The 15,982-nt window shown below is 34.1% G+C and overlaps 1 protein-coding gene and 1 long non-coding RNA gene across 3 annotated transcripts; one reads left to right on the top strand and one right to left on the bottom strand.

Annotated features, from left to right (window-relative positions):
- Positions 1-567: 567 nt before the first annotated feature.
- On the bottom strand, positions 568-9,636 carry LOC127870284 (uncharacterized). Of its 2 annotated transcripts, XM_052412912.1 has the most exons (4): positions 9,544-9,636; positions 6,482-6,873; positions 5,911-6,006; positions 568-721 (listed from the first exon to the last, which is right to left on the bottom strand). In XM_052412912.1, exons 1-4 carry the CDS (start codon positions 9,573-9,575, stop codon positions 570-572), a joined length of 672 nt encoding a protein of 223 aa, XP_052268872.1. In that variant the 5' UTR covers positions 9,576-9,636; the 3' UTR covers positions 568-569. The 2 variants fall into 2 exon arrangements, with proteins under 2 accessions (XP_052268872.1, XP_052268871.1); XM_052412911.1 differs by lacking the exon at positions 9,544-9,636 and having other exon boundaries at positions 6,482-7,117.
- Positions 9,637-12,440: 2,804 nt separating this feature from the next.
- Positions 12,441-15,725, top strand: LOC127870351 (uncharacterized). Its single transcript, XR_008044771.1, has 3 exons — positions 12,441-12,655; positions 12,963-13,061; positions 15,670-15,725. It is a non-coding gene; the product is annotated as an uncharacterized LOC127870351 (long non-coding RNA).
- Positions 15,726-15,982: the final 257 nt, after the last annotated feature.

Here is a 15,982-nt window from a genome sequence, read left to right as displayed (position 1 = left end):
AATCCTCTCCATTTAATATATTTGAAGGTACTTTGAAGGTACATTGCCAGACTAATGTCCGTTCTTTGAATGTATCGGGCCAGGCATTAAACTGCTCCAGTACTATATGTGCATACATTATAAAGTATCGATTAGTATGCAGATGCTAGTAAACTTATTCTTGTTGTGCACTTACCCTTTTAAAATCGGACAAAACTCCAGATTATTAGAAAAGTTTCTGCCCCAGTCTTCTTGGTATTGTTTGCCGTCTCTGCCTTAAACAACGCGACAGGAATATCGTTTTCATCTAAAAAATGAATTGAATTTTAGCAGCTAAATAAGTATCAAGTAATTGTTCTTGAAAACGTCTATAAATATTTGATTATACATGTAACAGGTATTGTCTTATTAAGCTTATACCGAGCCAATTATCCAATCGATGTCTCTGCAACATCTCCCCGTAATGCGGGCAAATGCGACATGGAGTATAAATATCTAGCCCTATATTGTTTATATTTGCATGCCGATGTGCATGTTCTGACATAATAAAGAAACGTTAGATACCTTCACATGGAACGATTTCCAAGACGTCACCCCATCCTTTCGCATCGATTATCTGCTGGTATGATTGACAGAAACGCTGGTGCTCGAGAGCGACATTTATTTTCCCAAGGTGCTGCTTTGCAAGATTTGATATTGCAGTTATCGTAGTTGGTACCTGGGCACAAACGTACAACTCGTTCTGAAAAAATGGCAGACGATTAAATCAAGAATTCGAGTGGTCAATCGAACACCGGAAAAATTGTATGCACTTGTCAGGAATGTTTACGGATTATTACAACATAATACGTGTAATTGTTACAATAAACGGTACCAAAATTTCATCGAAGTCGCTGATAATTAAAGCCACACATCTTATTGGGCATGGTAAACTTAAGTATAGATAAGAAACATATTTTATATATGCCAATTAAAATATATTTGGTAGTTACAAGGTAGAAATCCGTCTTTTGCGCTTTAAAACTTAAAAATAATCGCGTTTGTAGAAATGGACATATACGTATAGAAATCCTTATTTCGGTTTTAAAAGTGGTACCGTTTGAAAAATAATAAATTACTTGCTTACTAAGCTATAGATTTAACGACAATTTTGCACAATATCAAATTGCATCTATGTGTATTGATTAACATGTATTTCATTTCAAGGTCAGAGGCTTTAAAATACACAAAATGAACTATTTAAGCATACATCGCACTGGGTTGTGAAAACCATATTTCAAATACAAAATATAATGAATGTGCCAGCATTCTAAAATCTTCGTAATAGTTGTGTGTATGCTCTACGTGTTTATATATTATACATGATACCAGTAAGCACAAACATGTTCACAATTCAAAAAATGGAAAAACTGTTTAACTCGATTTTATGAAAATTGAGTTTTCTATTTGTGATCGGATTTAATTGTTTTAATCCGTACACCCTATTTATGAAAGTATATACTTACGTTCGCGTGCTTTATCTGGTTGATGGTAACAACATAATCATTGTGTTTTTACCCGCATGTATTCTCTTAAACTCAAATGTATCCACATTCGAAATAACAATGCCTGATGCCGAATTTGACGGAAGCTGCTGTGGGACAGCGCAGGTTTTTGGTACAGCCAACAGAAAATTTCCATGCAGTAGTTTTTTGTTCTTTTCTGTAACCATCGCATTTCTCCAACCTATTCTTGTTCTTTGCAAAAGAAAATAAATACACATATAACGATAAAGTTCAATTAATAGTGTCATTATATTACCAATCGGCACGAGTATTCCAAATTTTGAACGAACGCTATTTTTACAGAACATTAACAATACCATGCCTCGCTCGTTACTGTTGTCCTTTTCCCTTTATGCACGATCATATACACATTGAATTTATTCAACTATACTATTTTGTTAACATTTAAATAGAGCTAAAGAGAAGTTGATAACATACAATGCTGGACTTATATTGGCTAAACAAGAACATCATACAAAGATCTATAATTCTGCCAAAAAAACTAATTTAAGCTATAATTACTTTCTTCAAGATCATCTTCACACAAAGGTCATTCATTATGTAAAGTTTGAGATCCACCTAGTGAAAGAGGAGTTACAAACACATGCGTCAAATGACCATAATATTCTATAATTGTTAAATAGGCTTTACTGAAAAATAGTGCTGCTGCAAAAATTCCGATTTGAACGATCATCAAAATATAAAGGTCATACAAGATGGACACTTTTTGCAAGACCCACCAAGCAATAAAAGGGATTAAATAGTAATGCAAAAAAAAACCTTATCCTTCCAAACCTTCTCGCAGATAAATGTATTCCTTTACAAACATCTCCACATTGAGGTCATTTAACTGTAAAGGGAAAATAATCGAATAATAGACAGGAGGCCTAATCTCAAGCTAAAGGGGACTATATATTATAAAGTGGAAACAAGAAAAAGCGCCACAATTTAGAAAAAAAAACTGGTTTGCAGTCAAATGCCTTTCTTTACGATCATCAAAACGATAGTCATTTTATTGTGATAATTTGAGCAAGAGTCAACCAATATTTCGGAACAACTGACGCACGGGCGGTCGGAAAAGAACAATGCTTATTAATTGCCAATCATTGAGTTTCATTTCTTTAATGGTGGCCTTATTTCAATCGCCCACCTGGTATAATTTTCAAAGCAAATCAAATTATACCGGTAGCTGCAAGACAGTTGTAAACAATTACACATCGAAAGGCTGAATCTGGAACTTGGACCTGAGTTTTTTACGAAATATTTAAATGTAAACGCGAGATAACCTCATAGCACAAACAAAACTAAATTTAATCGTAATTAATTGTAGTTCAACTCATTTTAATTACTATTAACATAAACAACGTTTAGATGCAATTCGTAGCAAAATAAAGTTTTCTTTCTGATGAATGATAATAAAAACTTACGACGGATCAAATATATATCGTTTTGATAGAAAAAGGGATTACCATCAGAGTTTATTAGCTGGACAATCATGTATGTGTTAGTTCATAAAAACGACCAGCTACAACACAACATACCAGAGGCAATTTATGGCGCATGAATCAAAATGTACCATGAGTAATTATTTTAAATCATTCATAATGCCCAATGCCTCATTTTGACGCATACCTCATCGTGTTCCATTTTTCAAACTGTAGCACGACTCATACTGACACGTGCCTTCTTATATCTAAAGAATCAGTACGCCTCACGAATATGCGCCACTTGGTTTAAACATATTTATTCTAGAATGTGTGTACACTTTCCTTATAATATCCGATTAGTCGTTATGTCACATCCGTCATAATTCCCCATGACCTATGATTTCGAATCAATACTAATGTATAATATCTCATAATTAAACATGAATTATAATTTCCCATTACTCATAACGTCGAATTACTTATATGAAAAACTCCTTTTAATCGAGGATGCAACAGGTTACTCATACATTAACCGACTAACATATCACTATAATTAATGTATTAACCGATGTTCTGAACATCTGCAAAATGTTTAAATGTTCGAAATATTCATAGCAAGTCATACAGCGTGAACATGAACTGCCTTTAACAACTTATGCCATGTGTGATTGATAACGTTGGTACATAAGCGACCATATCATGTTTGTGATATTAATGTTTTATTAATAAAGTAACTTCATGTGATAGGCTTTTGAATGTTTGATAAGTTTCGCATGCAATTTTCCTGTGTAAAAGCAAATAGATACAAATTACCGGAAAACAGTGTGCAATACAATCTATTTATTTTTTGTGGGGAGGGCGCGTACGTTTGCATCCTATACCTGCCAGCATACTTTGAATGTTTTTCGTGTTTTGTTCGTGTATTTGTTTACGTTTTGAATGCAATTGCTGAAATAATCTTTGTGTTTCCTTCCAATACAGACCAACGTGAAGTGCTGTTTTAAAATTGATTTACGTTTAGTAATGGATTTCTAAATTGATTAAAAATTGTTTCATACGGTAGTGGTGTCATCTTTAACGACCTACTTTATGAATGCAAATATAAAATTGTGATAAGTAAAAATTACTTGAACTTGTTAATATTGAAGCTAATTAAGATCATAATTATTGATACAATTGATATTTCGAAACACTTTGACGAGCAATATATATCGAAGATTCGTTAACAAAACATCAAATACCCAGACCAACATCAAGTAATCAGACCAAAGTCTCTATAGATTTTTTGGGTCAATCAGATCTAGGTGTAATACAGTATTGTTTTGTTCTGTTCTGATTGTTATCAGAAGTTAATTGTACGTCTCAATTATAGCGTATAGCCCCACTCCACACACATCACCGGATAAATTTGTCCCTCCACAAAGACACAGCGAGTACTGACCATTAAGAAAAGACAACTTAGGTACTGGTTTATGGAAGTTCAACTTTGCTTAATGACATATTATTGATACCCGTTTTCGGAATGGAATATTGATTGAAGACAAGTAGGCAAAAGCGTTATTTGGCAGCATGTATTGCACTAGACATGAAGTTAATGTAATGTCTTTCACAACAAATGCATTTAATTTACTTAAACCATTTTCAGGTTAACCTGTCATAGATCGTTAGTATGTTAAACGGTCAATATTTTTTATCTCTTCTTACAATGTCCCATGAATCGTTATGCCTCATGGCTCATAGTGTCACATTAATTATAATGACCGATTAATTGAATTGTCCCATGACGAATTATTCATCATGCCTCATTATGTCGCATATGCACAAAATGTCTTTGAAGGTAAAATGACTCATAGTTTATCACGACGTATAGTGCCACATGACTAATATTTGATAATGACTAATAATATCACATGACTCATAGTTTTTCATGCATTATAATGTCACATGACTCATAGTTTTTCGTGCCATATAATGCCACATTACTAATATTTGATAATGACTTATAATGTCACATGACTCATAGTTTTTCGTGCCATATAATGCCACATTACTAATATTTGATAATGACTTATAATGTCACATGACTCATAGTTTTTCGTGCCTTATAATGCCACATTACTTATAGTTTTTCATACCTTGAAATGTCACAGGAATCATAGTATATCTTGCCTTATAATGTCAAATGAATGATACTTTATCATGCCTTATAATGTCAAATTACTCATAGTTTATTATGCCTTATAATGCCATATGACTCATAGTTTGTCATGCATTATAATGTCACATGACTCATAGTTTATCACGCCCTATAATGCCACATGACTCATAGTTTATCACGCTTTATAATGTCACATGACTCATAGTTTATCTTGACTTATACCGTCGCATGCTGATATAAAAGCCTTATACTGTCACATAATTTAATAGTTTATCATACCGTATAATGTCACATTAATCATAGTATATCTTGTCTTAAACTCTCAGATTACTCTTAGTTTGCCATACCTTTTAAATCTCATAACTCATATATTAACCATGGATATATTTCATTGAGCCTCATAATGTCTCATTGGTTATAATGCCCAAGGACTGATAAGCATTCATACCGCATTATGCGCAATAAAACACCATATACGTTGACTCAAAATGTCTAGTTAGCCTTGTGCAACAAACATTGTGTTATTGCAAATGTAGTTATTTGACTTTGCAGTATTTTTAATGTTAAAAAATATGTTAGACTTGGAGATTTAACAACATTAGGCCATACCGCAATCTTTAACAGGTAAACTTTTGAAAACATTGATAGTGTAAACATATGACAGACATGGCCATTGCGACTCTTGTCCTTTTCAAATTTATTATTCGAAATCGTAATACTAGTTATTTGAAAATGTTAACCAAAGATATAAACTACGGAATACATGAAAAGGTACAAAATGCATGCGGCAAAACGACATTACCTTCAGCAACATAGCACATGTAACCGGATATGTGGGAATGAACCAAGCCAAGATGCAAGTTTCCCGCTGGTAATTCTTCGTCCAAACACACTGGAGCTGAAACAATAATATTATATTTGGTTAGACCGCAAACACAATTACCACCTGTTATTAAATTGTAATCAAGTGTCAGGCCAAATAAAAAAATAAAATATATTATTAAGTCATATTCAAAACACATACTTTTATTATTTAAAAAAGGAGTTTTGTTTACGATTTTTAACAATTCGCAGGATGAGTAAAACCATGTGAAAATTGGTGAAAAGATATGTGTGTTGCCAATTTCAAAATAATAACATTATCAGCATTACACAATATTACATGGTTCATTTTAATGCGTTCAGTCCATTTATAATAATGTATATTTAGGATTCCATCATAAAAAGGTTCATTACATGTTCAAAAGAAGTATCAATCGTTTGGCTGTATTTATGTTAAAAAACATTTACAACGGTTACGTTAAGCAACTTGACATCGGGAACGTTTGCTGATTATTTTAAACATCAGGTATGAATTATAAGGTCATACTAACTTTTCAGTTGTTTGAGAAGCCTTTCATATCCCTGCCATTCAGTGAGGTCGACACACGTCTTGGGCGTCAACGACAGCAATCCGGTTTTCAGAAACCCAACATCTTCACGTCGATTTCCTTTGTATGCGACCAAAAGTCTCATGTGATTTTCCACAATTATGTTTTCTAAGGCAGACAAAACTGCAAATGTGAACCATCCTTTTGAAGCAGATTGATCTGTTATAAGAATTATTATTCTGTCATAACGATTAATTGAATTGTGAATGTTATTCATAACTTCGGTTCCAGGTATTCTTATTGCATGGTCAGTTTGACATGTGTATCCACCATTCTTTTCAATTAAGAACCTCAATTTGTCTGCCTCTGTTTTAGACGCTTCGTTTGCGCCTTCACTGTCATAAAATATAATCGCCTTTGCATTATTTCCACCGGACGCCATAATTACACATACATGTTTTAACAAATAGATTTAAATGTCAGGAGCATATATATTGAAATCAATTCAGATGAAAAATATTCCAGATTTAAATTCAATATAAATAATCCTTATATCCAGTCCAAATTACGATACCAATATATTAAATTTCGATTTTATTTGATTAAAATCAGTCTTTGATACAAATATGAAATCGAAACCAAAACTACTTTTATTATTTAACCAGTTACTATAAATACACACATACGGCTACACACCACGGATCGATACATTATAGACACCGATTGAAGGAGTTGGTGTAAGCTTTACAGCTGTGACATTTACTATACAAAAATTCAAATATATATCATGTAACAGTTTCAAATTGTTAAATAAAGGAACAAATAATTTAAATTTTAAAGCGCTTCGCAATACACAATTTAACTGAATATACTCGCTAATATGATCGCAATTTTGTGTTTTTTTCTTCTTCGCCTTACATTTCTTCTACTACTACTACGACTACTAATTTCAATAAATCATCATCATCATCATCATCATCATTATCATCATCATCATCAACAACATCAACAACAACATCATCTACATCATCATCATCATTGTCATCGTCGCCGTCGTCGTAATCACCATCATCATCGTCATCATCAACAACAACAATACAACGTCATCATCAACATCATCAATAACAACAACAACATCATCATCATCATCATCGTGATCATTACCATCTTCTTCGTGTTCTTCTTGCTTTTCCTCTTATGTGGTATCATCATAAGCAACATTATCATTATCATCATCGTTATTATCATAATAATAATAATTATAATCCTAATTATCATAATTAACATAAAAATAAATAATGCTTTTTCTAATGCAACTATTAATGGTAACATATGGAAAATAACATTATATTTGAAAGGCGAACTATGTTCATCTTAAGTAAAGAGATTTTCATTGATTGAATCATCTTATCGCACGCATATACACTCTAGGAAATTACATTTAAAATAGTCATGTTTGATTTATAAAGATAAACTATTTTTCATATGGCAACGGTTAATAATTAAATACATAATCATTAACAATTGAAAAAGGCATATCGCAATTATTCCATTGATTTCAATATGTAACAAAAGTTACTCATTATCATACACAAGTTTTTACCCGAATTTCAAACCAATATGGAACGTGCTCTGGGAAAAGGGGCTTAAATGCATTTGCGCAAAGCGTCCTTCCGCCTTAAAAGGATTTTTGATAAGAAGATGCTTTATGTAAACAGAAAATATCATAAAAGCGGAAACTTTCGTCATTACTTAGCCTGTGCGAACTGCATAGGCTAATATGTGACGACACTTTACGCACATGCATTGAACCCACTTCTTACAGAGCACGGCCTATATATATGGTGTTGTATGTATGCGTGTGCTTGCTCTGCTGTGTTGTATGTATGCGTGTGCTTGCTCTGCTGTGTTGTATGTATGCGTGTGCTTGCTCTGATGTGTTGTATGTATGCGTGTGCTTGCTCTGCTGTGTTGTATGTATGCGTGTGCTTGCTCTGCTGTGTTGTATGTATGCGTGTGCTTGCTCTGCTGTGTTGTATGTATGCGTGTGCTTGCTCTGATATGTTGTATGTATGCGTGTGCTTGCTCTGCTGTGTTGTATGTATGCGTGTGCTTGCTCTGCTGTGTTGTATGTATGCGTGTGCTTGCTCTGCTGTGTTGTATGTATGCGTGTGCTTGCTCTGCTGTGTTGTATGTATGCGTGTGCTTGCTCTGCTGTGTTGTATGTATGCGTGTGCTTGCTCAGCTGTGTTGTATGTATGCGTGTGCTTGCTCTGCTGTGTTGTATGTACGCGTGTGCTTGCTCTGCTGTGTTGTATGTATGCGTGTGCTTGCTCTGCTGTTTTGTATGTATGCGTGTGCTTGCTCTGATGTGTTGTATGTATGCGTGTGCTTGCTCAGATAAAGACACTTAGTCGTTAATAATTCGCAAAGTTAGCCCAAACTGAGTATGAGAATTGCTGTTTAAATTTACTCAACTGCTAGTGTCGCTCTAGTCTGAAATATATAGAGATTAATGTGTTACTGCCTGTTTTTTGTGTAACATATCAGATGAGGCTTAGAATAAAAAGACGGCGAGGATTGCTGTTTTCTATGTATCATACCGCTACGTTCCTATTTAAAATGAAACGCAATTAAAACATGATGCAACGTTTCAGTTTTAGCCGCAATGAATATGATGTGCTAAATAATTATGAAATATGTTGTTTGCGGTTTTTGTTGTATTTGTTTTCTAAAATATATTAATTATTGATATCAAGCTGTTTGTTTTTTGTAGAATCTAATTATATTGTACCAGAAAGGATAATTGTATTGTTGATCCCAAGTAATATGGTCTACACCCATTAAATAAATATATCAGACTTCGTTATATCAGGCATAAATTAATGTAGTAGTAGTATGATAAATAACGGAATATTATGGCTGAAAAACAAAACTTTCTGAAAAATCCCTTTATTTAAATTGTGCAAATTAGCATTCCTAAACTTAAGTAATGGTTATATGTTAACATATATTTCGAACAACTTAAGTTCTAATAAATAACATATTAAAGAAAGTTAACTTACACGAATCCGTTATAAATATCAATACGAATCATTTGTATCAATTCAAACGGTGTATACACATAATCAAATTGTCTTGCTCATTTAAGAATTCACCACATAAGATTTGAAGAATACTTAGTAACTCGTATGGGTAATTTTATTGGAAATTCCAACAGCTCAAAATTGAAACGCGCATGTTCTGTTACATAATGGTATACAGTTGCAATCCAAACTTTTGATTACGCAGTATGGCCTGGATGCATATTGCGTGTGATGCAAGGAGCGGTCTCGTTACATGTAGCTCAATCGGTAGTGCAAGTTGTGTACAGCGGGATTTTTATCTTCGACATATGACGGTTCTCTATATACTGATTTCACTCATGAAACGGCCTCTAAATGGTTTCAATGAGATTAAGAAATTAAATGCATTTGACCCTGATAACTGATCCTCGGTATGGGAAAACCCAGGTTTGTCCAGAGTAAGGCCTATATAAATATATGTTAAACTGAACTATGCGGATATCTCTGGATTAGAGTAAGGCCTATATACATAAAGGTTTAACTGAACAATGCGGATATCTCTGGATCACATTAACGCCTATATACATATAGAATAAACTGAACAATGCGGATATCTCTGGATAAGAGTAAGGCCTATATACATATATGTTAAACTGAATTATGTGCAGATCTCTAGATCAGAGTAAGGCCTTCATAAATATATGTTAAACTGAACTATGCTCAGATCTCTGGATCAGAGTAAGGTCTATATACATATAGGTTAAACTGAACTATGCGGAGATCTCTGGATCACAGTAAGGCCTATATACATATATGTTAAACTGAACTATGCGGAAATCTCTGGATTAGAGTAAGGTCTATATACATATATGTTAAACTGAATTATGCGGATATCTCTGGATCAGAGTAAGGCCTGTAGACATATAGATTAAACTGAACTATGCGGAGATCTCTGGATCAGAGTAGGGCCTTTATACATATAGGATAAACTGAACTATGCGGAGATCTCTGGATCAGAGTAAGACTTATATACATATAGGTTAAACTGAACTATGCGGAGATCTCTGGATCAGAGTAAGGTTATATACATATAGATTAAACTGAACTATGCGGAGATCTCTGGATCAGAGTAAGGTTACACACATATAGGTTAAACTGTACTATGCGGAAATCTCTGGATCAGAGTATGGCCTATATACATATAGATTAAACTGAACTATGCGGAGATCTCTGGATCAGAGTAAGGCCTCTATACATATAGGATAAACTGAATTATACGGAGATCTCTGGATTAAAAGCAACTCACACTAATCAGTCTACCTAACAAAGCAAGAGTCCCGCGCTACAATAATACAGAAAGAGTCCCGTGCTACAATACTACAGAAAAAGCCCAAATATACCATACTATATGAAAGCTCCCTGCGCTGTAGTACTAAATTGCGATTCCCGCCACAATGCTTAATAAAGAATCTCGCGCTATTGTACTATATATAAAGAGTCCCGCGCAACATTTCGATGGATTTAATTCGGCGCTGCAATACTATAGAAAACGAACGCTTCATACTTTGATTCTATATTAATAATCCCTTAATACAATTCTAAAGAAAGCATCCCGCGCTACAAGTCTTAAAATAGATCTTTACGCTACAAAACTACATAAATAGCTCCACGCTACAATACTTTAGAAAGAAAGAAGATGGACGTTACACTACTTCAGAGAGAATCCATCGCTACAATACTATAGAAAGAGCCCCGCGCTAAAATACTGTAGAATGATCCCCGCGCTAGGATACTACAGAAAGGGCACTAAGCTACATCACTTTAGAACATACCCCGCGCCACAATACTACACAAAGAGCTCCGCAATTAAATAGTATAGAAAGATCCCCGCGCTGCAATATTATACAAATAGTCCCGCGCTACAATACTATACAAAGAGACCCGCACTAAAATATTATAGAAAGACCTCCGTGCTACAATACTATACAAAAATCATCGAGCTATAATACGATAGAAGAGTCCCACAATACAAAACTATAGCAAAAGCAGTGCGAGCAATATTATTGAAAGCGCCCCGCGCTACAATACTACATAAAGGGTACAAAACTTAATACCGCACACAGAGTCAGGTGTTACAATACAATGAAATAAACCGCGCGCTACAATATTATAGAAATAGCCGCTAACAACAATAATAAAGAAGGAGCCCCGCGTGACAATACATCACAAAGAACCCCGTGCTAAAATATTATAGAAAGAGTAGAGCGCTATAATCCTACAGAATGAGCCTTACGCAACAATACTGCAGAAAGAACCCACCATTACAAAACTGCAGAAAGATCCGCGCGCTATAATATAATCGAAATAGCACCGCGCTACAATTCTATAGAAATAGCCCCATGCTACAATACTATATAAATAACCACGCGCTTCAATATTATAAAAATAATCTCCACTTACTAATTATAGAAAGAGCCCCGAATTAAAAATAAAACTCATTTAATATCGGTGACTAGATCCATAAGAGAAGCCGTTTCTTAAAATGAGTACGGCTTATCGTTGAACGACAACACGCTTAAGTAAAACCAATCTAACAAAACATATGACTTTTGAAATATTGAACCTCTAGATAAATGCTATCGTTTTATGGTGATACTTTATCACACTTTTCATCGAAGTTATCTCGCAAAACAAATACACTGTAGCCACTACATTCACAAGTAAACATTCCTATCGGGTCGGGATTTATTTTATGTAGCGTTTTGTATAGTATGCAATTCATTATGTTTTAACCTTTTCCATACGTTAACGTTTAATAAATTGTTTAAAGTCAAACACGAACAAGTTACTATATTTAAACTGAAACCTAATATCAACATAGTTTTATTACCGAAATATTCGAATCAACCATCGGGGCGTGGTTGCTATTGCGACTAGGATTACACAGAGGTTGAAACGTTAAAAAGACCGTGTTTTACTTATATCTTACCTTTCTGTTATCGATAGGGGAAATAACCACTTGGACATGTTCGTCTTATTACGAAGTGTATAGTTTAAGTGAACTAATTGTGATATTATTATTAACTATTTTTCTCAAATTGTGTCATTTATGGTAAGGATTTATTATTTTCGCGTACGAATTCTACGTGAAACGCGAAGGTTATGCAATAGTAAAAATATACCGCTGTTAAACTCATTGTTCATAGTTTGAAATCGAAAGTGACCTTTCATTTTAAAAGGAAAATATAAATGTTTGGTGTAATATAAGTCTATGTTTATTTTGTGTGTGCTCGGCTTACAAGTAATGCGATAGCTTTGTAAACTGTAATTAATTTATGCGATGGTGAGATGAAACACACCCATATTTGTAATGTCTGACATAGGAACGCATTTCTAAAAAAACCGTCTCTCTTTTCAAGGGGATTCCCCTCATGGGGTTGAACTTGTTTATTGAGAAGTATAAATGACTGATGCATCGTTCAAAATGCATGGCGGATTGCAGACTGATTGATGTTCAGGTATGCCCGAAGATGTGTTTGTTTTATAAGCCTGTGTTCCGAGCTTAATATGTGTTTATGTGTGCGTGTGTATTTCAAATGTTGGTACGCCTATGATAACGCTAAAACTGTATATTGTATCTAAATGCTACATTGACGAATGCAAAGATTTGACTGGATATATTGGGCTGTAATCAACCGCGATCGGTAAGGCTTATCCAGATTATATTAAGTATTATGTTCACAATTAACAAAATGACCTTATATATCCGAGGGCTAAAGGCACGTCAGCAATTTATAATTACATTATACTCTCTACAGTTTAGTTCTCTTGTTTACAACAGCGCAAGTTTAAATTAATATTAACATACTTTAAAGTATACGTTATACTCCAAAGTGAGAGTTTTGCAAATTGGACAAAAATACACTGTTCCATTTTTAAATGTTTTTTCCTGCAATGGAAGTTACGTATTTTACTTATCAAAAGCCATGGCACTTACTGTCCAATTCGGTATGAATTCCGTAAAACGTTTGGCAAATGTGTAATAACAAGTAAAATATATTTTTAATAAAATACCAAATTAAATCGGCAAGTTCATGGGTTGCGGAATGAAAATTCATGGCAACGAAGTTCAAGGATTGAAGAATAGAAATTCCACATAAAACAATTTATTACTTTCAGATAAATAACACTGCTTAACTTAAATATTATTATGGAAAAATTCGGTCTAATTTTTACGGTCTTGTCGTTTAATTAAATTAATTATAAACAATCCATTAATTCAATAATCAGTATTTCCGATGTCCGATTGTATTATGCTTTGAATTCCAATTATCAATACAATTTCTTCAAGTACAAATATCACTGTATGGGCTTTCTACGTAGTTCGGTCGAGTTGATTATGTTGATTTACTCGACACTATCAAGTCTACATGGGTATTTTAACCAAACAATGATAAACACGGGTCCCGTATGGGATGTCCCGTGTCTATACGTAAACAACGCCGATTTCTACCGCTATTAGAAGTTAAGCGTCTCCAGACATACTGGTTCATTTACACGATTAATTTGGAATATATATATATATATATAATCAAACAATTATACATCTGATCAAAACGCATTCCCCGCTTGTCAAGTTTATGTTTTACTATATGCGAGCTAGAGGTATTAAATGGATACTTACATATATATTAACTCCTTAAATGCGTAATTGTCGTGCATATAGGTATTTGAACATTAACCCACACAAGTAATAAACCATATTTGTGGTAATGACGATCTAATCAATTTCGTTGTGTAACGGCAATGTCCTGATAGACTAACAATTTATGTGGTTCTTTAAAAATTATCTCGCGTACCGCATGGCAGGCTAATCCGTTAATGATGATACGTTTGAATCGGATGTAGTCACATATACTTAACATTGCGTAATCACCGTTATATGACTCCTGGTATACACATAATTGAAAAAGGTGTCTCACACGTTGGTCATCAATGTTCGCTGTGGTTAGTTAATCAGCCAAAGACCGGTAACGTCGATAAATATGTTTATTTTTCATTTCATTGTGTGCCACGTGTTTTTGATATGGAATAAGTGACCTAACATCTCATCTCTGCTCGCGGTCGCGGTTATTTATGCTAGTGTCATTTAATCTGCCGATATTGCTTGAAAATGTACGTAATCATCGGTAAAATTACTTGTGTTGTTTGCTTCCAATAAGTGTCGTGAGCAGCAATCGAAAATCTCCAAGCGATATTTCACTGTGAAGTTGTATGCTTTCGATTTAAATTGCCCAGTATTAAGTCGGCTTTTTTATATTTCGTTTATGCGGTTAAACATTGATTTTAGGTGTTTATGATATGTGATTTATGTGAATTTCAACCCAAACTGGCGCAGATAAACGTGCTGGTATCTGAAGACACATGCCCTTGCATCGCGTTCTGTTTGTGGAAAGTGTTGTTGTACAGGGGCCCATGCGCGGCTACCATACACAACGAGTCAGTTTGCATTGATAAATATCGCTGAATAAACACTGAACTAGCGTCCAATAATTCAAGTTAACAGCTTAAATGTTGAAATCCAAGTTTTGTGAGGCGTCTGTATGTGCCCTGTGTTAACTTTAACTTGACTCTCATGCGCACTGAGTCCTAAAAAGGTGTATTCCTGTTACGGTGATTACGAGATTAACATATGTTTCCACGGTAAATGTTCATTGTAAAATAACATGGCACCGGCGAAAATAATGCGTTAATTTAATAACTTCCAAAATAAATTCAAAAGCAGCATAAATATTTAACCGAGTTGATATCATTTTATATTATCAGTATATGTTGAAAGTTTACTTATATTAATTCGGCATTTCACCGATAGCAAACTGACAGTATAAATGTATTCACGCATTTGATTGTTCAGATAACGTCCCTTTCGTTAAGCAAAATGCATGTTTGTAGACATTTACATCGTTTCTCGTGGTTGTTTCAAAATGAAGTGTCAAACTATTTCTATAAATAATTATTTATAATCCTTAACATTTATACTAAAAAGTATAAAATATCAAATGTTGCAGATGCTTTTTAAATGTTTATTTTTTTTATTGCGGAAATAATTCTCTTATTATTTTGCAGGACGACATCTGAAAACTCTTGATACAGCTAGCTGCTTGGCGGTCCACATGTCATATCAGTCAAGTCACGTACGATTCTCCAGTTTGCAAACATTCCGCGCCGGAGAACAACCTTACTGATTGGTCTCGGACACGGTATAATATTGAATGACCATTGTAATAAGTATCATAATTATATTATCGTTCAATATGTTATGAATTGAAATGTATTCTGATATTTTAGACATAAACATAACGAGATAGCAGGACAATGCATTACATACAACTCCATGTACTAATGTTATCTTTTGTTCATTGCAGCAGGTAAGTGCACA

The sequence above is a fragment of the Dreissena polymorpha genome, chromosome 2, assembly GCF_020536995.1.
Source record: "Dreissena polymorpha isolate Duluth1 chromosome 2, UMN_Dpol_1.0, whole genome shotgun sequence".
NCBI classification, from domain to species: domain Eukaryota; kingdom Metazoa; phylum Mollusca; class Bivalvia; order Myida; family Dreissenidae; genus Dreissena; species Dreissena polymorpha.
Note: the sequence above shows the minus strand (reverse complement) of the source record. Positions and strands in the feature narration are given on the sequence as shown.

Bases quoted from the DNA above. Each gene is read 5' to 3' on its own strand.
- LOC127870284 (XM_052412911.1), bottom strand. From the start codon at position 6,920: ATGGCGTCCGGTGGAAATAATGCAAAGGCGATTATATTTTATGACAGT. The intron at 6,007-6,481 runs GTTAGTATGACC...TTATTGTTTCAG, and splicing joins GCTTCTCAAACAACTGAAAA to CTCCAGTGTGTTTGGACGAA. The intron at 722-5,910 runs GTAATGTCGTTT...CCATTTTTTCAG, and splicing joins CATGTGCTATGTTGCTGAAG to AACGAGTTGTACGTTTGTGC.